This window comes from Ostrinia nubilalis, chromosome 10 (genome assembly GCF_963855985.1).
Source record: "Ostrinia nubilalis chromosome 10, ilOstNubi1.1, whole genome shotgun sequence".
NCBI classification, from domain to species: domain Eukaryota; kingdom Metazoa; phylum Arthropoda; class Insecta; order Lepidoptera; family Crambidae; genus Ostrinia; species Ostrinia nubilalis.
The window spans coordinates 3,036,599-3,063,595 of NC_087097.1; the positions used below are offsets into that span (position 1 = coordinate 3,036,599).

General features: G+C 39.1%; 1 protein-coding gene and 2 long non-coding RNA genes across 3 annotated transcripts in view; 2 read left to right on the forward strand and 1 right to left on the reverse strand.

The window, feature by feature from the left end:
- Positions 1-26,997, reverse strand: part of LOC135075687 (uncharacterized) — a 545,949-nt gene that overhangs the window by 504,663 nt on the left and 14,289 nt on the right. The gene's annotated exons all lie outside the window — the stretch shown is intronic.
- LOC135075510 (5-hydroxytryptamine receptor) overlaps positions 1-26,997 on the forward strand; it is a 137,062-nt gene that overhangs the window by 100,289 nt on the left and 9,776 nt on the right. Inside the window, exon 4 of the mRNA XM_063969942.1 lies at positions 19,383-19,516. Within this exon, the coding sequence (XP_063826012.1) occupies positions 19,383-19,516 (134 nt within the window). The remainder of the gene's footprint in view (positions 1-19,382; positions 19,517-26,997) is intronic.
- On the forward strand, positions 10,299-12,746 carry LOC135075509 (uncharacterized). The gene is made up of 3 exons (XR_010258035.1): positions 10,299-10,775; positions 10,859-10,957; positions 11,795-12,746. It is a non-coding gene; the product is annotated as an uncharacterized LOC135075509 (long non-coding RNA).

Here is a 26,997-nt window from a genome sequence, read left to right on the forward strand (position 1 = left end):
CTTAGGTCATAATCAGATGTTTTGTCTTGCTTTTTTGTTTGTGTTCATGAGGAGGGGTATTCCAGTAAATTCTCTCCCTCGGTTTTTACTAATTCACGTAGCAATCTAGTCCAGCCTTCCAATATTCAGTCCAAGCCACTAGCATCTTTGGTCCAACTGTAATATTTGCCATCTTTTCAGTCTTGTGGTGGTCTTGTGGGTTTGTTCCACAATTTCTCTAGCAAGTTGGTTTGTGTGATGTTTTAGCCTTTCCTTATATTTGGTACAGTATTTGCTCACCTCCTCCCTGACTGTCGGCATCTCCAAGTACTCGTGTATCTCTACATTTCTAGCGAACCATGGTGAATTTGAGATTGCCCTCAGTGTTTTATTCTGAAACCTTTGGAGGATTTCAAGGTTGGAATTACTGGCAGATCCCCAGAGTTGAATCCCATAAGTCCATATAGGCTTTATTATGCATTTATAGACCAGCATTTTGTTGTTTAATCTGAGGGATGATTGTCTCCCAATCAGCCAGTAGAACTTCTTAAACTGTGAATCTGCCTCTTTTCTCTTTGTTTTTATATGGGTTGCCCAGGTTAACCTCCGGTCTAGATGGAGTCCCAGGTATCTTACACAATTTTCTGTAGGCAGTTGTTGCCCCCGTAGCGTTACAGCTGGGCAGTCTCCTTTGCGGAGTGTGAACGTTATTTGTAGAGATTTAGTAACATTTGGCTCTATTCTCCACTTTTCCAGCCATTCGTCAATTTCATACAGGTGATTTTGTAGTTTTTCTGATGCCAAAGCCGGATCTTTATGACTTGCAAGACATGCGGTGTCATCTGCATATGTCGCTGTTACTACATCTGTAGTGCATGGTAGGTCCGCTGTGTATATAGAATATAGCACAGGGCCGAGCACAGATCCCTGTGGCACAGACGCCCCAATATCATACAGAACGGATACTTCTTCGCCAAATTTAACTTGGAACTTTCTGTCTTGTAGGTAGGACTTAAGCACCATATAATATGAATTAGGTAGAAAACTTTTTAGCTTATACAAAAGACCTTTGTGCCAAACCCTATCGAATGCCTGCTGGATGTCCAGGAACACCGCAGCACAGTATTCTTTCTGCTCCAGTGATTGTCTTATCTTGTTCACTATACGATGTACTTGTTCCACTGTGCTATGTCGCTCCCTGAACCCAAATTGGTGATCTGGTATTATGGCTTCTTCTTCTAATATTGGTTTAAGTCTTTGCAAGAATATTTTCTCAAATAACTTTGATAGTACTGGCAAAAGACTAATTGGCCTATATGAGCTCGGATCTGTGGGCACCTTTCCAGGTTTCAGCAACATGCATATTTGAGAGACGCTCCACAATCTAGGAAAGTATTGTATTCTCATTATAGCATTGAACAGCATAGTCAGGAAGACGACTGGTTTTCTGGGTAGATGTTTAAGGATTTCACCAGTGATTAAGTCAAATCCTGGAGCCTTTTTGTTGCTCAACATTCTTATTGCTCTTTGTAGTTCTCTTGGTGTTATAAGTTTTATAGGTGGTGATAGCTGCATATGTGAAACGGAACGCGCTCGCGTCAGTCTATACTTCCGACAACTTTTTGCATATTTTCGTGAATTTTGCTAATCTGGACTAAAAAGTGTTATAACTGGACTCCAATAGTGCTAATTCCTCGCAATTGCTGTTAACTCATTAAAAGACCAAAGTGTAAATAGTGAAAACAGTGAACAAAAATCTAACTGAAACCTAACCTCAAAATTTCAAAAAGTGTTAACGAATTTCTCTCTTTCGTGTGAAATAAAAACAATGTTTGGAAGAAATAGCTTTGAAAACGGATAATTAATAAAGTAGCAACAATGTCGAACAACGACAATATAGTAAAACCATCTTGTGAACCATCCAAATCAGTTCTTGTAAACAAACAACTTGTTCAACAAGTGTTCCATAAGGGGCTATTTGATATGGCTACTCGACCCAAAAGTAATTCAACTGGAGATATACATAAAATAGCAGGTCCTGAAACAATTACCAAACAAAATACAGATAACTGCAATATCCAAACAAATAATTGCCAGCAGTCCCTAGAACAAACAGTAAATCATCCCTCCTCCGAGACTAGCGGCGATATAATCAACCAAGCTAAAACACATCATATCCATTGGCAAAAAGTTCCAACAATGAACCACAAAAGAAATCGCTCCCCAGAGCAAGCAATTAGTACCCATAAGTTTCAGAAAAGAAGTGAAACTAGACAACAAATGTTCAACAAAAACAGAGCAACTGTAGAAACCACTAATAGTTTCTCCCTACTCAGTGAAGACGTAGACCAAGAAGAAAATGATATAATCAATACAACAATTCCCGCCAAGCCAAAGAGAATTTCAAAACCACCCCCCATAATTTTGTATGGTATTCAAGATGTAAAACAACTGACTGACTTCATCGAAGAGAAAGTAAATAAAGAAGAATATACCTATAAAATATCATCTAGAAATCAGTTAATTATATCCTCCAAATCTGTAGCAGTCTACGAGCAACTCATAACTCACATACGGGCTAAAGGATTGATCGGACACACTTTCACAAAGAAAGAAGATAGGTGTCAAACTTTTGTTATTAAAAATCTCCATCATACTACACCGAAGGAAGCAATACTAGAAGCTATTGAAGCAACTGGAAACAAAATAAAAGGAGAGATTATTAATGCCCGAAGGAAAAATACAAAAGAACCCTACAATGTATTCTTTGTGAATATTGTACCAAGTGAAAATCTACCAAAAATTAAAAACATAGAGTACATTTATCACCAAAAAGTCCAAATAGAAGATCCTAGAAGAAGTAAAACTATTGCCCAGTGTACACGGTGCCAGCAGTATGGTCACACCAAAAATTACTGCATGAGACCTTTTAGGTGTGTGAAATGCGGAGAAACCCATAGCAGTAAAGATTGTGGTAAAGACAGAAACACCCCGGCCACCTGTGCCTTGTGTGAAGGTAGTCACCCCGCAAATTACAAAGGGTGCTCAGTGTACCGTGACATATACACCAGAAGGTATCACAAGAATAATACGAATGATGCCAACAAACCAAAGCAGGCGCAACCGACTGTCACAAACACCATTGGTGGAGAAAACTGGGTACCCCTAACACGAGACCAAAGCGAATCAAATATCACAGATAAATATACACATTCCTATAGTGAAGTATTGAAGAATGGTAATAAACCACGAGGTTCAGGCACCTACAACATAACAGGAAATCAAAATCCTCATATAACCCAATCGGGTCAAACCAGTAACCAAACACATAGTGAGTATGAGATCACTCTACTAGAAACAATTAATAGACAAGCTCTAAAAATTGACTTACTGTTACAACAAATGGGGACCCTAATAAACCTCATAACTACACTAGTCAGCAAGACGAAATGACTTCTATTCGTATTGGAGCATGGAATGCAAATGGACTAGCTCCAGTTAAAAACGATCTAAAAATAATATTAGAAGCGAACAAAATAGATATTATGTTAATCTCTGAAACACACCTTAATGATAAAAAAATGTTTAAACTACAAAATTATGAAGTGCACTGTACCAACCACCCGGATGGCACCTGTCATGGAGGGACAGCAATCTTAATTAAAAATCACATCAAACATCACATTCATAGTAGGGTCATGGAGGATTACCTACAAGCTACTACAATCACACTGGAGGATAAGAATGGTTGCATAAATGTAAGTGCAGTTTATTGTCCACCACGGTTCAATACTAAGGAGGAAATATTCAGAGAATATTTTAAAGATCTTGGAAATAGATTCATCTGTGGAGGAGACTGGAACAGTAAACACACACACTGGGGGTCACGATTGACAACCACTCGAGGCAGGGAGCTGAAGAGATGTATGGACAACCTCGGAATATCATCATTATCTACTGGTGAGCCTACCTATTGGCCATCAGATCCGAATAAGATTCCTGATCTGTTGGACTTTTTCATCATAAAGGGCTTTTCCGACAACTATCTAGACATTGAAAGCTGCTGGGACACAACCTCTGATCACTCGCCTATAATATGCACTCTGAGCAGAACAATAATATACAGAGAAACACAGACAAGACTTTATAACCACAGAACCGATTGGGTGCTATTTGCCGATTATTTGGAGGCGGAAACAGAATTGAAAATAAAATTAAAAACTGAAGCTGACATAGATGATGCAACATTCTATATAACCAACCTAATACAGGAAGTTGCATGGCGATGTACACCACAATTGAAAACCATAAGTAAAACTACTAACATACCTCTGCAAATACGAGAAAAACTTGTGGAGAAAAGAAGACTTAGAAGAGTCTGGCAGCTGAGCAGACATTCGTATGATAGAAGACTCTATGAAAAAGCAGCTAAAGAACTGAGGGAAATGATAACAGAGAATGAGAACTACACATTTGAACAGAAACTGTCATCTTTATCTGCTAAAAGGTGTGATGATTACTCTTTATGGAAATTCACAAAGCAGTTCAAGAGACCACAACAATCAGTACCACCACTGAGAGCTCAGTCGGGAGCTTGGGCCAAAACTCCTAAAGAGAAAGCCGAGATATTTGCTCAACATTTAAGTCAAGTGTTTGTACCAAACTCTTCAACAAGGAGTGATTTCGAAAAGGAGGTAAATGAATATCTCGAGAGCGATCAGCAGTTGAATCAATTTAGAAAACTTACTTTCCCTTGAAATGTCTGAGATCTCAGGGGGCCAGACGTGTGGCAAGAAAATATTTATTTTATACGTTATTTCAAGGGAAAGGAAATACGTAGGAGCCTATTAGTTATTACGATAATTTATCAAAAGTATATAGCGATTTGTTTATAAAAGTAGCCTCTTTTGCGTCTAGACAAAATGACTTGATCGATTCGATTTCATAGTCACTAAATTCGCATTTTCTTAAATCGAAAACGTTAACAAATGTGAATGAGGTAATTAAATGTTTCATGTAACAAGTGGCTCTGCGTGCAAAGTTACTAGTCCCACATTTTTCCTTCCGACTGTACTTTCTTTAATCCAATGTGTCGTCTCTAATAACTATTTTAATAAAACTTCTATAGATTTCAACGTGAAATAATAATGATGAGTTTACTTAAACGGTCTAGTTTCATTTTTTATCAGATCATAATAATTTAAAACATTACTAAAGTACACATACTTGACTGATACCTGGAACCTGGATGACTAGACAACATAGATAGAGACGAGATAAACCTCTAAAATTATGTTATTTTGTTTAAAATGGCGGCCTATACAAACACCTGCGTAACCCGTAACACCGTACTAAAACTTGACAGCGCTCAAAATACGGGTATTAATGGCTCCCAAAAACGGTAATGCCGTTAAACTTTTTAAATACTCAAGAAAGAGGTTCCAATTCAAACTTTTATTGAGTTATTTTTAATTAACAAAAGTTTGAGCGTCGATTAAAAGAGCAATAGGGGTCTTTTGAGGTATGTACGCTACTGGAAAAGTTTGACGGTACTAGGGCTGGGCGATACTACGAACTGGAAAACGCGGCGTGCTTTGAAGTACGAGTTCCTACAGTAAAACTAGTATGCGAGAGTCATAACCGAGCTGAGTGTATTATAATAATCATTATTAATATGGTTGTGTTCCGGCAGTTAAACGTAAGATAGCCAGTTCCTCTATGGTTGAGGATTCCAGGCGAAGCTCGCTTCTACCTTCGACCTGATCAATGATCAGTGATCATTGCTTTTCATCAGATGAATGCAGCCCAAAAGCTTAAAAGCCTCCTCGTTGTAGATAAAAAACAAATTTTGAATGAAACTGCAAGGGAATGGATTTTTTTACGTCGTCTGTGGTCCTACTAACCTGGATACAGTGGATATCCTTAAATCGCAATATGAATAGATATATATTGAGTTAAATTGCTATTATATATCTTAGACTTAACTGCAAAAACAGTTATGATGAAGTTACAAAACAACACTATAGAACAAAACACAGATCAAAGTAGATTTCTCCGTTTGGGAGTTCCCAGTAATATGTCACAGACAGATATTTTGATACGTAGGTACATAATGTAAACATATACACAGGAGCTCGCCCCAACTCATTATCCGAGTTTGCGTCGTGAGTTTTATAATTAAATCTCAATTTTAATGTAGCTCGTTGACTTAACCAATTTCTTGTGTTCTTTTTTGTACTTAAGCAACTACTTATTTAATCAACCATGCAAAATTTTTTTTTTCATCTATATTAAGTGTTAAACTAAGTAACAACCCCCACTTAGCGGTCGCTCTCTTATTTCAACAACTGCATTTAAGTTGGATGCACTCACTTTGAGATGCAAGTTTAAAATGATTTTTTTGTAACTTTTTCTTCACTTTGCTCGATAGCATAGCTGCAAAAGAGTTTTATTGACTTCTTTGTCATTTTTAACAATCTTCTATCCCTACGATAAGGTTCCTTTTACAAACTAAAATCAAAGAATGTGACCACATGAAAAAAAAACATAATCGTTGCAAGTTTAATTATGGTGGTGCAACTCAGCCTCAGTCTGATGTCTTACTAAACTTGACACACGACACGTTATTTTGATGATGACGAATAAATAAACATTTAATTTCAATCTTATATTCCAACATCCAAGTCTCTACATAAAAAAGAAGACGTCATAATAATGATTCAATCTAACCAACGCGACCGCTCTAGTTGCTCTGAAATTTGTCTGCTTTTTTATGACAAAAGCTTCATTACCAAAGTGAAAAGTAAAACTAAAACTATGATATTTCCAATTTTTAACACCAAACCGCTCCGCCAGATTTAACGTTCTAAGTATTACTTTAAAAGTGCTCTACGGTGCACATCAAACTATACATTTTTGTTGCAAAACCGTCTTTATCATAACGGCTTAAGATACCACAGTGTCTAGCTTAATGTGCTTTCGGCACGTTGACGACATAATATTATATCGATTCGAAAGACCAACATTGAATTTTAGCACCCCTACAATGACGCGAGACGCCATTATTTTCATTGATGGAAGTACTAGAACTAGTTTCACTTGATATTCAGTTCGCATTCGTTTTATACTTTACACTGGGAAGTGCTTTGGATCGATCTGGCTATTCTACTGTACGCTGGAGTCCATCTTGGAAACTGAAATCTTTAGCCTTCTTTCTATGTGAATATAGTTCTTTCGTTACTTTGTGACTTTATTCTTCTCTTTCTATCATGTGGGTTAGATGACAAAATCTAAAGTATTTCTTGAAATCATAATTACGATATAGTTGCATTTCTCGCCAAATCAGACTTTATGCGCTTTGCGGGAGGGATTCGCATAAAACTTGTCCACCGAGATGGCAAGCCCCTCATCCAGGTTTAGCCCGTGAGCCGACATGGTCGGATAAGTCGGAGTGATCGCCATGGCCGAAATCGGTCGGATGGATCATCATCATCATCATCATCATCATCATCATCAAGATATAGTAATTTTGGTTAATACTATGTGTAATAGGGGAGACCGAGGAGAGTTGTAACAGAGAAGAGTTCTGACATTGTCGATTTTTTTTAACTTATTAACTAACTACCGAGCAAGTAACAGAGCGCCTCTTTTTGTTCAAGACTCTTATAACACAAAATATAAAAAATGCGCGCTCGCTGTTAGTTAATAGGTTTCCAAAAATAGACAATGTCACAACTCTCCTCGGTCTCCCCTACTAATAGATAAAGAACATCTTGATTTACTTTAGAAATATTAAATAATAAGAATGAGGTTGTTATGTCTCACATATATCACAATAATTCACAAGAGCCTTAAATCTAAAGTTTATTAAGTAAATGTATTTATTTTTTAATTAAATAAGAACTCGAGTAACCGTCCTCCTTTATTAATCCTAAACAAGATCAAAGGCTTACTAAAACGGAGGTATAAATTACACCAAACTCATCAGCAGACACTCAAGTCCGTCGACTTAGCTCTAACTTTCCAAATCCTTTCTAAGCCTCCAACGATAACTCCAACAAAAAACAGACGCCCCGACTTTGGAAAATACGAAAAAGTATTCCAAACTTCGTCATTTTACACAAAGGGCGAGTTGCAGAAGATTTTTTTACACAATCTTTGGGTTGCCAGTTTTTGCGTTTGGTTCTGCTAATCCAATTAGAAAAGTGTTTTTGCACTATTAAAACAGTTTTCACAAAGTTTTCTGGGTTTGCAGTTTATGGCGCAAAAGATTATTAAATAAAGCGGCGCAGGGGTAGGAAAATTCTCGAGTGGCGACCACGGTAGTGTGGGCAGGCTCTCTCTAGGTGGACCGACGATCTGATGATGTCACGGGAAGTAATAAGATGCGGGCACCGCAGGACCGGTCGTTATGGAAATCCTTGGGGGAGGCCTTTGTCCAGCAGTGGACATCATTGGGCTGAAACGAGCGAACGAAAGTGGCCTTTATAAAATGTGAGGCAATAAAATAACATCGTATTCAAAGAACATATTTCACAATTTATTCACTACATTACGGCATAACAAAGTGCTAATATTATGAAGAGGTTTTTCGTAAGTATGTTAATGTCCATAACAAATAGCCCCTGGAACTGCTAAAGGCAACATTATTTCTGTAGATCACTTTTCCTCACGAATATTTACAGTATAACGAACTACAGTATTTTGCTCGTGACAATATTTATGTCAGCAAATAAATTGAACAACAAAGACGACTGTAATCTGAACTCTAAACCACTAATAATATCCCCGGCTTTTCCGTAACTAAGAGATAAAACCTCCATTCCTCTCCAAAAACCGGCCAAGTGCGAGTCGGACTCGCGCACTGAGGGTTCCGTACAAACCTGTAGGTAGGATATAACTTCGATTTTGTTACAGCTTACCTTTAAGCTATAACTGTATTATAAACCTGAGTATTTAATATCGACAGCCTAATTTTCAAACTGCTTATGTCCATTTGTGCAAACTTTACACGAGGAAATAAAAACAGTTTGTTTTTCATAGTTAAAGTACTCATTGAAATATAATGATTCATTACATTTTAATTAACTAGTGCATCATTTTACTATCCTATAAGGGTTCCGTTTTTTCCTTTTGAAGTACGTAACCCTTAAAACGGATTAAAAAGGCAGCATCTGAATGCACCTCCACACGAAATATGAAAAATGAAAAGTCCGAACCCATACGTTGCCGATGGAATAAAAATATTATCTCGGAACTCGGTTAAAAATTGAAATATATGTGCATTTGAACTACGTAACCGCAAAAACCGGCACTATTAACGGATTTTATACGCCCTCTTTTTGGTGCTAGTGTTACAGTCGAGCCACAGAGCAGAAAGGTTCAGTATGCCCTCTTTTGTGAGGTCTCGGAAACTTTTATACATAATTCAAAATTTTATGATTCTACTGCATACTAATTTAGGTAATTATGTGCTAAAAATGACATGTCTCTCTGCGAGTCTGCATAAGAATAAGAATAAGAATAAGAAAAACTTTATTTGACACAAAAGAAAACAGAAAAACAGAACAAAGGGACTTAAAACTATACACGCATAATATTTTGTGCCAAAAAGGCGCCCGCTCAGCATTAATCGAGCCACGCGTGCATGCACGCGTGCCCCGACGCTGGTTTTCAGCGGGTGCCTCTCCAACCAACATTTTAAATACAAAAAACAAAACATTAAACAAGACATTGACATTGACAAGAGGGCGCCACTATCTCACCGCACCAATTTTGCTATGTTGAGAAAATACACACAAAAAATAAAAAAAATAAATTAGGATACAACACTGGAGTCGACTCATGACGCCAGCCCCCCTAGACAAAATGCACTTTTATAAATGAATCAAAAATCGAATTTGTCAAAAAATCCATAGAAAAGAAGGCTTAGCGATCGCTTTTGGACTGACTTGCAAATATAATGTGCACTTTGTCCAGACCCACAGGATAAATGTCATGGCCATGGTTATGGCCAACCCAGTGTGCACCAATGCAAGGACAAAAACAAAAAATCACACAATCACAATTCACAGATCGACCAGACAAAGATAAAATAAATTATTTCAACTTTAAAACTTTTATAAAAATGTTTAATAAATTATACCATTTAAATACCCTTAAGCTATTTCACTTCCCCTGTGAATGCCACAAAACTCAAAGGCGTGAAACGGGAAAAAAAAAAAAAACAGAGAAAAGAAAAAAAAATAAAAAAAATAAAAGAAAATGGTTGAAGATTTATTGACGACCACATGCTGCCACGCAACAAAAACTGACAAAAACGTGATTTCACCCTTGGAACTGGACTTCACCACTTTGATTCCTGATTTTGATTTTGAAGAAAGTGATTTATAGCTACACACTACAAAGGTCAAGCCAGAGAACAGAATAAATAAAATAAAGCAGGCCCAAGACGACGCTAAACGGAGTGCCCGGCGTTTTGATTTCCACCCATTGCCTTGGTTTTTTGGCATGAAGTGCGAGTAACTTGGTGAGAAAGCTAACCATTTACATAAAGTTTAGTTCGTTACATCGAATTTAATAAAAATAATACTAATTAACTTTCCCCCATAGGATGCACTCATGCGCAGGGAGGGCCCCGAGAATGAAAATGGGGAATAGGAATGGGAATGGTGCAACCTTGGAAGAACCCAGCGCTCTATGATCATGATCACGGCCTCTGTCCATCATTTTACTGCGGCTTACCGGCGCCAGGACGCCCTGATAGGTCTCCTACGCTTGCCGCGCATGACCCGTTGGTAAGTAACCCATCATTGTCAATCTTTTGCAATTCCATTAAATATTTTCTCAGATGATGTTTAAAAGTGAATTTTGTTTTCAGGGCGCGCAGAGGAGGAGGCAGGTCGTTCCAGCACCGGGACGCCGCAAATCTGAATGATCCGCGAAAAGCTGCTGTGCGATGTTTGGGTGTAGCAAATATGTGAGTGCATAGCCTCTTTGGATATCTACTCTGAGCTTGGGCCCATTCCAGTTTGCTGAACAGATACTTAGGCCTCGCACTATCCAGTATGCCAAACAACATGGTGGCCAGGTGCAATCTTCGCCGAGCAGCCATCCTTAACATGTTTGATGAGTTTAGGAATGGAGTGATGTGTGATCTCGGAGGAACAGTGAAACAAAAGCGGGCGCATGCGTTTTGTACCCTTTGAATGAGACGTGACGATCTACCCAGCAGGCACGGGCCATACACTGTGTCACAGTAGTTAAGTTTGCTCAATACGAGTGACTCACATAAAGATATTCTAAGGCTTTCGCTTAAATAGGGCCTCAAGTTGTATAAAATCTTTAAGCGGTAAAAGCAGTTCTTTGTGCACTCGAGTATATGGCTTTCAAACTTTAGGTTTCCGTCTATGACCACTCCCAGGTTTCTTACCTCTGCCACTCTTTCCAAAGGTTCTCCATTTATTCCAACATTGAGTTGTATGGTTTTAAGAGTCTCCAAGCTTTTACGTGTTCCTGTTAGCATGAACTTTGATTTTCTAGGGTTGAGAACAAGGCAATTGGCAACACACCAGTCAAAAATCTTACCTAGTTGGTTGTTAACCTTTATTATTGCATTTTCATGATTAGATGGGGTGAATGATGTATATAGTTGTAGATCATCGGCATATAGGTGGTATTGACAGTCCGTGATGCAGTTGATTATGTCAGCACTGTACAAAATGTACAGTATTGGACCCAATATGGATCCCTGAGGAACTCCACGAGTTACTGGTTTTTGTTCTGACAATAATGCCAACCCATCCACCCCTTTCAGCTCCACATACTGCTGTCGTTGAGTAAGATAGCTATGGAACCATCGAATGGAGGAGCTATCTAGACCATAATAACGCAGCTTGGAGAGAAGCAAAGGAATATTAATAGAGTCGAACGCGCGCGAGAAGTCCAGCAGCACAAGCATCGAAACCATCCCTCCATCCTGAGCAGCGAGAAGGTCATCAATAACATCCGAAAGAGCAGTGGCCGTCCCATAGCCTTTGCGGAATCCCGATTGACGTCCCGGGAGCAACCCCTGCTCCTCAAGGTATTTAGTTAGTTGATTACAAACTATACGCTCGAGGATCTTGGACAAGCATGGTAGGATGCTGATAGGCCTTAGGTCCCCAACTGAAGCTGGGTGACTAGTCTTTGGTAGTGGCCTTACAACTGCCACCTTCCAACAGTCAGGAAAGATTCCATGCAATATTGAACCATTCACCAAGTCGGTAAGCGCTTGAAGTGAGTAAGGCAATGTGAGCATTAGCATATCCAGTGTGATGCCATCACTTCCCTGGGCATTAGATTTAAGCGCTGTGATGGTTTTTAAAACAACTTCTGGGCTAACAGTATGGAGTGAGAATGATACAAGGTTCCTATGTCTGTGGTATTCATAATAGGTTAATTTAGAGATCGACACATTGTTTTCCCCAGGCACGTTGAGAAAATGATGATTAATTGAATCAGGGTCATTAAATATTGGAGGAAGCTCACAAGCACCTTTCCTGTCCGGTAGCACTGTATTTTTCAGGTTTTTCCAAAGCTGTTTAGGATTTTTTGAGTTACTATTGATGTGGGTTTTAAAGAAGCAGGTTTTTTCTTTCTCAATTGCATCAACCACCATCTTCTTCATCATTTTGTAACCATCTCTAAGAGCAGTGGTTCCATTTTTCTTGTACCGCTTGTGGTAATCGTCCCTAACATGTATCATTTCCTTGATGGTATCTGTTATCCAGGGACGAAGACACGCCCCCGCCTCGTCCAGCAGTACCTCCACTGGCGGGCGCGGCACTCCTCGCGCGCCCGGTGGAACAGCTGGCGGTTGGGGCGCGTCAGGCGCTCGTTCACGAACACCCGGCCGCTCCCCTCCGGCACCCCGCGGCGCGTGCGCGCGGCCCGCAGCAGCTCGTCGCGCAGCTGGCGGCGCGCCAGCCGCACCACCACGCGCCGCGCCCGCGCGCCCTCGGCCGGCGGCGCGCCCACGCGCTCCGCGAACACCACGTCGCGCTCCTCCAGCGGCACGCCCAGGCGCGCGGCGAGCACGGCGACGCTGTGCAGGACGTTCTCGCCCTTCTGCTCCGGGAGCTGGCCGATCTCGAGGTCCGCGAGCAGGGCCTCCTGGTCCCGGTCGTTCAGCTCGAGCCTGAGTCCCGCGACCGTCCGCTCCAGCTCCGCGACCGACGCCGCGCCCTCGCCCGCCGGGCCCGGACGCTCCGCGGCCTCCAGTCGTCGCTCGATCGCGTCCAGACGCGCCGCGTTGGCCTCGTCGCCCTGGTTGGCCTTGAGCTCCAGCGCCTTCATTCGCTCGTCCAGGCCGACGACGTGAGTCCTGCAGCTGTCCACCCTCTCCGACAACTGCAGCAAGCCGTCCCTGAGAGACTTGATCTCGGCTCGCCTGGTTTTCACTTCGTCCCGCATTTCTTCCCTAAATTGGCGAAGCTCGCTCATCATACTCCGGACGGCCTCGTTCAGCGAAACCAGAGCTGGCTGGACGCCGCCAGTCGCCGGAAGTACCCTCTCCTCGATGCTCTGTTCCTCCGCTGTCTGGGTGTCATCATCCAGAGACATCCCCGTCTCGTCCAGACTCTCCGTGCGGGCCGCCGCGGCCGCCCGACGGGTGGTTACATGGCTGACCTCCGAGGACTTGACCGGCGTCTCGGTGTTGTCACCCCCCTTCCGCTGGCTACAGACGCATTCTGGGCATATCCACCTGCTCTTGTGCTCCGACGTCATAGTGTTGTAGAATCTGCACTCGGGAATATTTACACAATCTATGTGCCAGTACTGCGCGCACCTACAACATTTCAGGTATCGCCTGTCTGTGATATTGCGGCGGCAACCTGCGCAGGCGGGCATCTCCCCAGTTTTGTTTGTTGCGGGTCCCCTTGTTGCCATTTTGAATTTTGTTTCAGAAGTAGGAGCAAACTAATCAACAAAATCACAAAAAAAAAAAAAAAAAAAAAAAAACAAAAAAAAAAAAATAAACAAAAAAAATAAGTTCGTCTGGATTTGAACCGGGGGAAACACGATGATTCTGTCCGTTGCTTTTACCACTACACCAAAGTTGCTCTGTAGGAAGTGTCGAAATTTCTGATACTGTGGGGCTGTTGGTAATGCTCAGTTGAGGGTGGTTGTTTATTATTTTTAAAAACTAATTGCAGGTCTGAGAGCTGTGAAGAGGTTATATTATCACTAGGTCCCTTTGATCTTGAAGTAAACGCCGTTTCAGACACTGCAAATGACCACTGTATCAACCTAATGTTATAACACTTATCACTGATAGTCCTTAAGCGAGTTATGTTAAGTTTTTGAAATGTTTCAGCACAATAAATGTTCACTATTTTTGTCCAGATCTGTTGTTTTTTCGTGAGGCCAACGATATCACAGATGCATTGATGTTTGACACGCCGAAATATTTTACATTTGTACGATTTTGCAACTACTACATATTTTAAAATAAACAATACTACGGAGCCGATGTAAACAGTAGCACAGTGGTGCCCTCTGTCTGTTAAAAGTGGTAACTAAAATGAAATTTAACTGTCTGTCTGTTAAAAGTGGTAACTAAAATGAAATTTAAGAGGACTTAAATTTCATTTTAGTTACCACTTTTAACTTAAGAATAAAATAAGGGCTGACTATTGTTTTAGGGGTCATCCATAAAGTACGTCACACATAAAGAGGGGGGAGGGGGTTGACAAAGTGTGACATGGTGTGACAAGGGGTGGGAGGGGTCCTAAATTTCGTGACATCACATTTCAATTGTTTCAAATATTTGATATAATGTTGATTTCATAAAAAAGTACTTAATTTAAATGGAAATAAAACTAATAACTGCTGTTAATTTAATAATTTTTCGATGTGAAATTGCAAAACATGTGACGTCACACTAGGGAGGGGGGTCTCAGAAATGTGACCACCTGTGACAAGGACGGAGAGGGGGGTCAAAAAATCATGAAATTCGTGTGACGTACTTTATGGATGGCCCCTTATTGTATGCATTTAAGATTTTTTTTTACAAAATCAAACACACGCATGAGCGTTGAATGACCAACTAAAAAATTCAGCTCAGTTAAAATATACTTCGCAATTTTTCCAAATTTTTCAAAAAAAGGTAATAACTGAATCCCAACTAATATTATAAATGCGAAAGTAACTCTGTCTGTCTGTCTGTCTGTTACGCTTTCCCGCTTAAACCTCGCAACCGATTTTGATGAAATTTGGCATAGAGATAGTTTGAGTCCCGGGAAAGAACATAGGATAGTTTTTATCCCGGTTTTTGAAACAGGGACGCGCGCGATAAAGTTTTTCTGTGACAGACAAAATTCCACGCGGGCGAAGCCGCGGGCGGAAAGCTAGTTTATTATAAGATAAAATGTACACAAAATCACACTTTTAAGTGATCTTTACACACTACTCTGTACTCATAACAATAAGAATAATACGAGTAGGTAGTCGTATTAATACGAACCAATTCGTACCCAAAACCCCAAAGCAAACGTTCAAACACTAACTTCAACTGTAACCGCGAGCCAAAAACTTTGACTAAACGGTTTACGCGGCTCTCACTCTACAACTTGGGAGTTGCTTGAATTTTAAAGTGACGAGCTTCAAATTGTACCCCACATCAGACTAAGGCTGAGTTGCACCACCTAACTTTGACCGTAACTATAACGATAACCGGTGTTTTTGAATGGAGTTTGACAGAATTTTGACGTTTGTCAAAATTCATAAAATTCATTTATTTTTGCAAATAGGCTTTTAAAAAGCACTTTTACACGTCCCAATATTAACCCTACCACTGCTTCGGGACAATAAATGGGCCAGTGCTGAGATGAATCAGCGCAAGAAACTCAGTCACTGTTGTCAGCCTCCTTTTCAGTCTTTAAAATATACAAATTCTAGTCATAAGTATTGATGCGAGCTAGGTAGTTAAACGTTAAAATAAGATGATGAAAAATGGTACTTATTGAAACTGAATAAGATGCTGCAGTGTTTCGCTTGGCCTGCTGTGGTTTGTACAGAGTATAATAATACTTATTCTTCATGGTGACGACGTGATAGAGTATACATATAAATCTGAAGGAGATCTGAAGTCTCGCTGATATGTGACGTTACAAAAACACCCTCCAGTGCCGGTCCCATACAGCAGGCACTGACGCCCGTATTCACAAACGATGCTTGCTTAAGTGAAGCAGCAAATCGAACCCACAGCGTTGAATAGAGCTCTGTGATAGGTTCGTGTGTCACCCTGTGCGTCCACGCGCACTGTGAGACCTCATAGTAATGTTTGTGAATACGGGCGTGACTGAGTTAGACTTTATCTATATTGTATTTATCTTGATGCACTAATTACATCTATTCATCACTCTCTGGCCTTATTTTTTATAGCACCACACAGTCGAGAAATCCATAACCAAAGCCCCAACAACAACAAAATCAACATTGAAAATGGAGAAAAGCTTTTTCTAAGTTCAACCCCATTAATAAACGCTAGTTGACTGCCACATTTACTTAAATCCAACAAAAACTTCGTACACTTTATTTGCAGTACCAACTTGTTTCCATAGGCTGGTAACTGTAATATTTAACTTGAGAGTGGCAACACTGTTGACTTTAACTCGTTCCGCTATGGTCCTGGATTATGGAAAGGTAACAAGATTTGTTGCACGATTATAATCGCCATAAAGTGGTAATATAAGTAAAATCAAATATTTCGATTCGAGTAGTTTCTAAATAAAGTCGGAGTGGAGTGATTTCTAAATTGAAATTGTCAAGAATACGAGTAAATATAGTCAGGTATATACAGGGTGGAAACGATAAGTGATCTCACTCGATAATTTCTAAACTATACAAGATATCAATAAACTAGTTACTGATCCTGAAAGTGCTTCATGAGCTCTATCAAACGGTATTAATAATAGGTTACAGAATAAACTGGATCTATCCTAAAATTCAATGTTTCCAGCTTCCATACATTTGGTAAAGTCACATTATTTTAAAAACTACACACGATATCGTAAAACTGATTACTGATTCTAAAAGTGCTTCACAAGCTCTATCCAATGGTATCAATAATAGGTTACAGAATAAACTGGATCTATCCAAAAATTCAATGTTTCCTTCTTTCATACATTTTGTACTACCACATTTTTTGACACTCAACTCTTGACAATATTATAGCAAGTAAAGCCTAAAACCAACATTTTCCATGAATGATTTAAAATAAGGATACAATTTACGAGTTTATTTTAAGAGTTTATTATTAAATAAAAAAAATACACTTTCTAATATTGTGTGACTGGCATACATTTAGTATGGAAGCTGGAAACAATGAATTTTCAGATAGATCCAGTTTATTCTGTAACATTTTATTGATACCGTTTGAAAGAGCTCTTGAAGCACTTTCAGGATCAGTAACCAGTTTTTCAATATCTTGTATAGTTTAGAAATAATCGAGTGAGATCACTTAACGTTTCCACCCTGTATAAAACTCACATTTACATACAGGTTTTAGCCCTGTATACCGAACTGCGCACCTCGCTGAAATGCGACTCTCCCTTGCACTCACCCGTACACCTCCACGTTCGTTCCGTTGCGTACCAGAGCGTCGACGTGACGTCACGCTTATCAGGTGCGCAGTTAACTCATCCGGATTGTACATAAAGTTTCTTTAAATAAATAAATAGTTCTAAGCCTAAGCCTTTTAAGTAATTTCATAGCTTTATTGTCATACAAAGTCTATCGCTTTTTGACAGCTCATAAAAGTTCAAAGTCCTCAATTTGTATGGTGGTGTAACAATAGTATTAATTATTAGTATACTGTTTCATTTTTCAATTCTCAAAGTCTAATTAGAATTATTTTTTATAATAGCAAGTCTAGGAACACGTAATAAGTCTATGGAGACCATGATTTTGTAATTAATTTCCACTGTGTACTCAGGCAAAAGTTTCTTGGGTTTTATTGTAATAACTGTTGGTTTTAGGATTTTGAAGAACAATATATTGTTTACAATCTGTTTTATGATCACAGTAATAGTGTCTGGAAAGTAATGATGAGTTTGCTGAGATAGATTGATTTTTGTTTCTTATATTTTTGCTTGGACCTAAGTATGCCTTAACTCCTAATGGTAAGTGATTTGTCTATGATGGATGGAATTAAATAGTTTTCATAGATAATATTTGGAAAAAATATATTTATTTGCACTCTACATAATGTCCGCAGAAGTATTTACAGCTTAAAGGTGGATTTATATTTGTCTGAAGTGTTGTGATATCATAATTAGAACATAGATCTTTATGCGACATGCTGGAAGCCATCATGACACGACACAATTCTGTAGTTAAAACTATGTTTAATGTAAATATTTGCTGTATCTAATTGAAAAAGAGGCTGACAAAGGTGACTGAGTTTCTTCTGTCACTTCTTCTCAGCACTACCCCATAATTATGTTGCCCTGAAGTGGTGGTAGGGCAAGCTTTAATTGGGACGTTTATAAGGAATAGGTCCTCAGTAGGTATTAAAAATTTTGATTCGATTTGAAACTTTAGCTCTTTAGCGTACTTAATGTCATCATCAAACATTATGTCAATGTCACCGCTGATCCCATGACGCTCCCATACCTCATGCGCTGACTGAGTTTAGAGCTAGACTAGCCTAGCAGTAAGGCGGTTATCACACTGCGCCGCACTCCGCCGCGGTCCGCGTGATTTCATATAAAAAATCCCGCGCGCGGACGCGTTGTCAGTGTGTTGTGCCGCGCGTGTTTTCTATACAAACTGAGGTACTTGCATACAATGATTAAATCTGTCGTCCCGTGTACCGCGGCGGAGCGCCGCGCAGTGTGATAATCGCCTAAGTGAGCGATTAGGAAGCGCGCGGAAAACAACTGACGCATTTACAACGTCTCCTGAAACTGCACACGATGCAAAACGTGACGTTGAGTCGCTACAAAATGGTGCAACGTGCAATTCGTTACAGATGCACTGGCTTGGAACCTATTGACTGTTGGACCTTAACTTTATGTGCCAGTTTATAGAGAGTGACGTCACGAATCTGACTTGGTTAATCGTACCGACAGCTTAACGATGCGGCTAAGAAAAAGAGTAGTTGTTTTTTAACGATTAGTTTAGGAACAAATAAACTTTATTTTATATTCGCACTAATGTACAAACTATTGTTGTAGGGGTAATCATGGGTAATAATGAAAATTTGTAGTCTTACGTGCTGTAGTCTACGTCAATATCCCTCAATATAATACTATTAGTACCCAAAATATCTGAATCCAACCCACTAAACATTAGAACATTTTCTGTCGTGAAAGATTTTAAATACAAGATTTATTAAAATAAATTGTGTTTTGTCGCAGGTAACGTGTTCGTCATAGCAGCCATCATAATCGAGAGGAACCTGCAGAACGTGGCCAACTACCTGGTGGCCTCGCTAGCGGTGGCTGACCTGATGGTGGCGTGCCTCGTGATGCCCCTCGGAGCTGTGTATGAGGTAATCAAAATAAAAGCTTAGATTTTATCTGCCCGAGCATAGCTATAGTGACTGATACTAGGTACCTGCTTATAACATTATGCCACTACAGTATGAGTTTTGAGGAAAAAGTGAACAGGAACCAGGGGTGGTTAGTGGGAGATTGCAGTGAAATACATGACTGTAATAAAATAATAATGATTCTGGTTCTCTTCTAGTTTTGACTGTAACAAAAGTAAAGTAAATAAATGAGTTTTATGAGTTCTAAGTTTTTATCCCTAAAAAAGTATGCAAAAGATTTGCTTAAAACCATTAGCAAATCCAGTCAGTTTTCGGTCATTTCTAACCGTCACAATGAAGCTGAGCAAACACAACGTGCTTAAAAAGGTTTCCTCAAGAGCTCGTTAGTTTCGCCGATGCAGCGACCTCTACCGCATTATCTCTAATTAACACGTTACTTTCCCGCATAGGGCTGTCAAACAATCGATAGGTTGGTTCTGATAAGTTTGTTAGAGGGAATTTCTATTGCTGTAACCACCCTGATTATAGAGTTTTTATTAAGGAAAATAATTCCACTTTTGATGCTATTTTCATTCACAACTTTTCTGTAACAAGGATTGTCGTCAGCATTATCATCATTTCAGCCATAAGACGTCTACTTCTGTTACTAATAGGCCTCCCCCATGATTTCCAGATTGGCCGATTGGTAGCGGTCTGTATTCTAGCTTTTCTGCAACCTTTATGATATCATCTATCCATCTTGAGACCCACAAAATTTTTATGTCTGGACAAAATAAAAACTATTATATTCTATTCACTGTAACATGGATTGTGGTTGCAACAATACAAATACTTAGAAAGACAGAACAATATTTTAGCTTATTTTTTTCTTTGTATGAGCTGTCAAAGAGTCTGATGTAGGATAACTCAGCTTGATGTGCCCTTAAATTTGTTCAACAACAAATTATTCAAGCTAAAGCACTAGATCTCTTACTATTTTGTATTAATAATCCTTCTAAGGCCCGATTCAACCAAATTTTTATCCGAGAATAACGCCTGGTATAACTGGCACATTGACAGTTTCAGTATGGGAAATAATATGTCAAAACCGACAATTTATTCTGCGATTAATATTTACTCTTGTTTGGTCGAATCCACCCTAAGTAATACAAGAGCTTTTCCTTTAAACACGAAAGCCATTGAAAAACAAAGGCAGGTTTTACTCTTTGAAACATGCATATTTATTATCGTTACCAATGAAAAAACGGGCAATACAATCATAATTATTATGACAAAGTTTAAAACTTTTACAGAAATAAAAGCAAAGAGCTGGCCTCACTAATTAAATTTCACCCCTGGCAACCCTGAACCGCTGTTAGAATAATTTAAAAGACAGTAACCGTGACTGTTACACACCTAAGTTGTGCCGACACAGTCAGTGAAACCCAATAACAGTTATTTTACGAAAGCGACCTTCATGGAACGCTGATATCCTTTTAGCTATGTTTTCTCTAAGGGTGAATACACACTGATGCATCTAAATGCATATTTTCACACAGGTACATCCTAGTCGCAGTAGTGGTAAAAGTCCCGGGAAGTAACTGGGTGCGGGTAGCGTAAGACCAGTCGTTATGGAAATACTTGGGAGAGGCCTTTGTCCAGCAGTGGACGTCATTTGGCTGAAACGTATGAACGAACAAATGAAGTCACGTTTATATGTATTTGAGTAGGTATTACAAACTTATTGTCGCTCGTTATTATGTAACACATTGGCATAACGATATCACAAACACCGATTCTACATTGTTAGATTAATATCATCTCAATCGATATACGATTAAGTTTCAAATAATTAATTTAACATAATTACTATCTAACGAGTAAAGGTTTTTGATTACCGGTGACGTTATCTTCCAGTCTTATCGATGAAAATACCTAGTTAAAATTGTTTCCTAGTGCTTACTTAGTTGTGCCCTACAAATGTCTTTTCGAGACCAAACGTTGTAGTTTATCTGTCAGATAAGTTCAAAACAGGCCCTTTGTATTTCTTGTCGTAAACTAACGCCACGAGCAAATGCCAGCCAGCAAACAAAACCTCAACTAAGTTCGCGCTACACGGCAAGTGTTCGAACTTTGAGTTGTTTCACATCTCAAGTGTAGACGCAGCCTTACGTTACTGCTTCGAGTATTTGTGTAACAGTTATGCGAGTACTCAAGACCTATTACAGGGAATTCTGTTACGAAATATAAACAAAGAAAGGGTATGAGAGCTTTTAGAACATAAAAGTGATTCTCGCAAGAGGAAAATGAAAGTGATACAAATAGACATTTGTACTAATGGAACGTGTCGTAAATAACAGGTAAAAGATTTTTCTAGTAAATAAACAAAAAAAAGAGTTTTCACTACTCTGAAAGGAGATTTGTGCCTCAGTCGTCAATGGAGATAAAGAAATAGAATTTGTACCTGTTTTTTATGAAGTAAAATGTGGTGAATGTACTTTTATTATGCCCTTTGCAGCCACACCGCTCAGTTAGGAGTTGAGTTATTGAAGACATTGCTCACATTTGCTGTCAGTTTCAGTTTCATTATACGATATAATAGCCAGTTTGACGATAACAGCCTTCGTGAATCGCTCTCCCCTCACTAGCAATCGACTAAATGACTTATTGATAAATTAGCGACACGCCCCTGCTTCACACAGGTACAAGTAAGTATTATACATAAAAAGCTTCCTCTTGAATCACTCTATCTAATAAAAAACCTTATCAAAATCCGTTGCGTAGTTTTAAACATCTAAGCATACATAGGTCAGAGCGACTTTGTTTTATATTAGGTAAGTAATGTCGCAAACTTTGAGGACAATATCTCAGTTATGGACAGTCTGTCTAGTACTTCTAGATAATACCTTTTTTACGTGAACAATAATTTGTAATAAATATAAATTACTAATAGTCCCGTTAACCCCTCGTGGTAAGCTAAATTATGCTTGTGTCACGAGTGGCTTCACCTCAATCGTCCAGCGGCAGCGGGATTCGAACCCACGTTCCTTGGATCTCGATTCGGCCAATCCGACACCGACACCGTTGGACTATTGTCGCTTCAATATTATAGAGCAATTTAAAAAAAATCCTCATCAGCCATATACCGTTCCAATCCTATGCCAGATAAGCATTTTAGGGTAGCTGCCAAAGCCACGATGACCCAAACCTCATGGTGGTCCAACGTTCTTGCATGCGCTAACAAACTTTCATCATCATCATCATTATCATCTCAGCCATAGGACGTCCACTGCTGAACGTAGGCCTCCCCCAATGCTTTCATGTTGCCAGGTTGGTGGCGGCCCGCCAAACTGTCAACTGTTATAAAATAACGTAGATCTGGCGTTCACTAGCTCTTAGTCCATTACAACAAAAATGTATACCTACAGGGTGGAATTTTGTAATGCCACCTGGAGGGAAAGTACTCTTAGTAGATAGAAAAAAAAAACTCAAAGAAAACATTCCTTTATTTTTGAAAAGAAATTGAACTGCATTCAAAAATTTACAAAAATTTTCTTGCTACACCCGGAAATCGAACCAACTAAAATATGTTAAAAATTACTGTATCTCTGTATTTTTATTACATCTATCATTAGGGTGATAATAAGGATGAAATCTCTCAAACAAACTTGATAAATCAAATGAAAGGAAAACCATGAAATCTTAAATTGTAATTATTTACAGAAAATTGTATGGTATGGTGGTAAATTTTTGAAAATCTTTGAATGCAGTTCTCTTACTTTTCAAATATAAAGGAGGTTTTCTTTGAGTAAAAATTTCTTATTATGGGTACTTTCCCTCCAGGTGGCATAACAAAATTCCACCCTGTATAGTTTGTTCTGCTACTTTGGTCTCACCCAAAGATACACAATTATTTCTACTATTAAATATAAATTTCAGCGAACGGCACGGCCATCGCTTTAAACTAGTGTACATAACCAAAACAACTGGGGGTTTGTTCACAAGGTTTGTCTTGATACAGTCGGCCCCATTACTTACTGTATTATTGCAATTGCCATAAAAATGATATGTTGCTCTTTCTCTTTAATTCATCAGAAATGTGAAATGGTCGCATTAATTAAGGAAGTTCATGATTTATTCATTTGGTCGAGGAGTCCCACAGGGTTCAATTTTGGGCCCACTTCTGTTCATCATCTACAGTGCGGACGTAACTAACCATATTAAGAATTGTAAATATCACATTTACGCTGATGACATTCAACTATATATATCAAGTAAACCAAAAGATATTTGTGAAGCTGTTGTCAATCTAAATGAGGATCTTGATCGGATAGCTAGTTGGGCTAAGTGCAATTCCCTGGTATTAAATGGGAGTAAGTCCAAATATATGATATTGGGTTCTAAAGATCAGATAAGAAAGATCACAAACAGGGGAGTTAGAGTTTTGATTAAGGGGGAATCAATAGAAAGGGTTACAGAGGCGAAAAACTTGGGACTCCTTATGGATGAGGAAATGCGCTTTGAGAAACATATCAATAATACAATAGGGAACTGTTATTATAGACTTAAAGTGTTATACCAAATACGTAAATATCTGACCATTGAAAATCGTATTAGGTTGTGCGACTCTTTAGTTCTTTCTAAATTTAATTACATGGACGTGGTTTATGGACCTCGGCTGCTGTCGCGCACCAAACAAGCTATCCAACGTGTGCAAAATTCATGTGCTCGTTTTTGTTTCTCGATCCCGCCAAGAGCACACGTTACGCCATATTTAAACAATTCTAAAATATTAAAAATGAACTCACGGAGGGCGTTGCACTTTGCTACATTGCTTTTTGGTACAATAAAACACAATGTTCCGACTTATCTACTGGAGAAACTGGTTTGGACTCGGGAAGTCCACTCGCACCAGACCCGTCGCTCCGGCAGCGCTCTCATCCTTCCCCCGCACCGAACCGTTGCCTTCCGGGGTAGCTTCAGGTTTGCCGCTTCCAAGTGCTGGAATGACTTGCCACCGCCATTGCGTAGTCTAAAAACAATAAGCACTTTTAAAAAAAAGTACAGGGAACACGTTTTTAGTACACAATTATTAACGTAGGTAACTTGTATCCATACCTCAAGTTTCCAGACAAACGAGCACGGGGGTAGGTAGGTCACCGATCATCGTATTTGGGACTGTGGTGGCTTGACTTGATTTGACTTCTCATAGAACTGACTCATCCTCTCGACATAGCATTTAAGCACCACTATGATTGTATGCAATTAATTGACATCGTAATAACAACTATCTGACATGATTATTTTTAGATATGCGTAGATGAAATTTATATAATTAATTTGATCTGACACTGATGTATTTTATTTTGTTTATTCATTATTTTTGTATTGTGGGTATGCGATGCGACTAAAGCGCTCAAGATTATGGGCCAAACTGATTTAACTGATGCTATGAATAGCCACAACCACGCAGAATGATTCGATCGATCGAGACTGTTTTGCGGACGTCGAGACACACACAATCACAGTATACACAAACGCACTTTAATACATTACAATTTATTATTATTATTATGTACACACACACAGTTTTGTTTTTTAAATATTATCTTTTTATTTATAAATATCTTATCACATCTTTTCTACTTCGTCTATATCGTATATTATTATTTTCTACTACGTCTGTATTTACACTTAAAATTTATACGCGCACTATTATTATTATTTATGTATGTATATTTTATGCAGTATAGGTTAGTGTCCGTGACTCTCACTCGGCATGGGGCACACTGAAAACCAGCGTCGTGGCTTCCCTCACCGGGGGCCACGGCATATGCTGAGTGGGGTCCCATTGCGATGGGCATCGCTGTGCGACAGGGTGGCACTGCTTAGTTTACTTGCTCATTCATTGTATGTTTTATGTCACCTCTGTCTTATTTGTTTTTTTTTTTTTCATTTTACCTCATTTGTCTTTTGTGATGTCCAGGCAATAAATGTTTCTTTCTTTCTGTCTTTCTTTCTTTCTATTAAAGTCTATAATTGCCAGTTTGAAAATTTCCCTATAAGTAAGTCCCAATTTACTGAAGTAAATTAAACCTGGAAGATACCTACTTATTATTTTGTTACATATTTATGACTCAACTGACATCTCATAAATATTGTAAAAGGGCAGCGTTTTGTAAATTGAATTGAATATTTGGAGCTTTTATATTTGGGTCTTGTTAACTTTGCATTTTGCTGATGGCAAGCTGATTATGTTTTATGTAGCTTTGATACTTAATCGTCTTCGTATCAAAATACACTTATTAATAAAAGTTAAACGAGTATTAAACACAGCTTCAAAACGACGTTTCGTGTAAAATAACATTTTGGACTGCCATTCGACGCGTCTGCAACTTTTATTAAGAATCGAGTTAAAATTGAAACTAGAACAGATAATCTATCAGAACAGGCTATCATATCCGAGCCTGACTGTACCGCCCAACTTAATTTAGCAGTCTATATTTCTGTTCCAACAGCCGCCGAGCGTACGTTTGCTCAACTAACTATTATACGGTTAACGCGAAATGTAAATCTTGCCAAGTTATGACTGTATAGCTCTGACGTCATTGCAGGTGATCCGTTTATTGTTTTATTGAATTCGGTACAAAGCACAACGAAAGAAAAATCTATACTTATAATAAATCTGTAGAGAGGTCAATTCTGTACATGAAATATATTTTCAAAATAACTATCAGGGGGTGATTAGTGATCGATACTGATGCCAAAAATGCAATCAGTAAAATTTTTGTCTGTCTGTCTGTCTGTCTGTCTGTATGTTCCTTATAGAAACAAAAACTACTCGACGGATTTTAACGAAACTTGGTACAATTATTCTTCATACTCCTGGGCAGGTTATAGGATACTTATGAATTCCCACGGGAACGGGAATTAACGGGAAAATCCTTTTGTATGAAAAATCTAAACCGCTTAAGTTAGACGCTTGAAATTTGGCATGCAGGTAGGTATTTTAGTAAACTTAAAGCTTAGTTACAACAGGATATTGCAAAATTCCCACGGGAACGAGAGTTAGCGGGAAAAAACATTTGTACGAAAAAATCTAAACCGGGTAAAACGGGATCCACGCGTACGAAGTCGCGGGCGGCCGCTAGTAATACATAATCTAAAACATGCCAAGTATAAAAATCACTCAGCGTTTGTCAGCCGTAGTACTTACAGTCGCGCATACTGCAATACTTCGGCCATGTCTCAAGGCTGGATTTAACAACTCCATAGAGTCGTCCAAGGAAAAGTCGAAGGAACCCAATCACGTGGCAGGTCAACTATGCGCTAAACCGACCAAGTGAAATCGGCAGTGGGAGACGGCGTATGTGACTGCACCAGACAGTCTGCCAACAGAGAGAGATGGCGGGAGATCGTGCGGAGAGTTGTATCCGCGTCTACAACCGATGTGAACAACTCCTCAACGTCACCACGACCGCTCTGCGAAGAACGAAACGAAT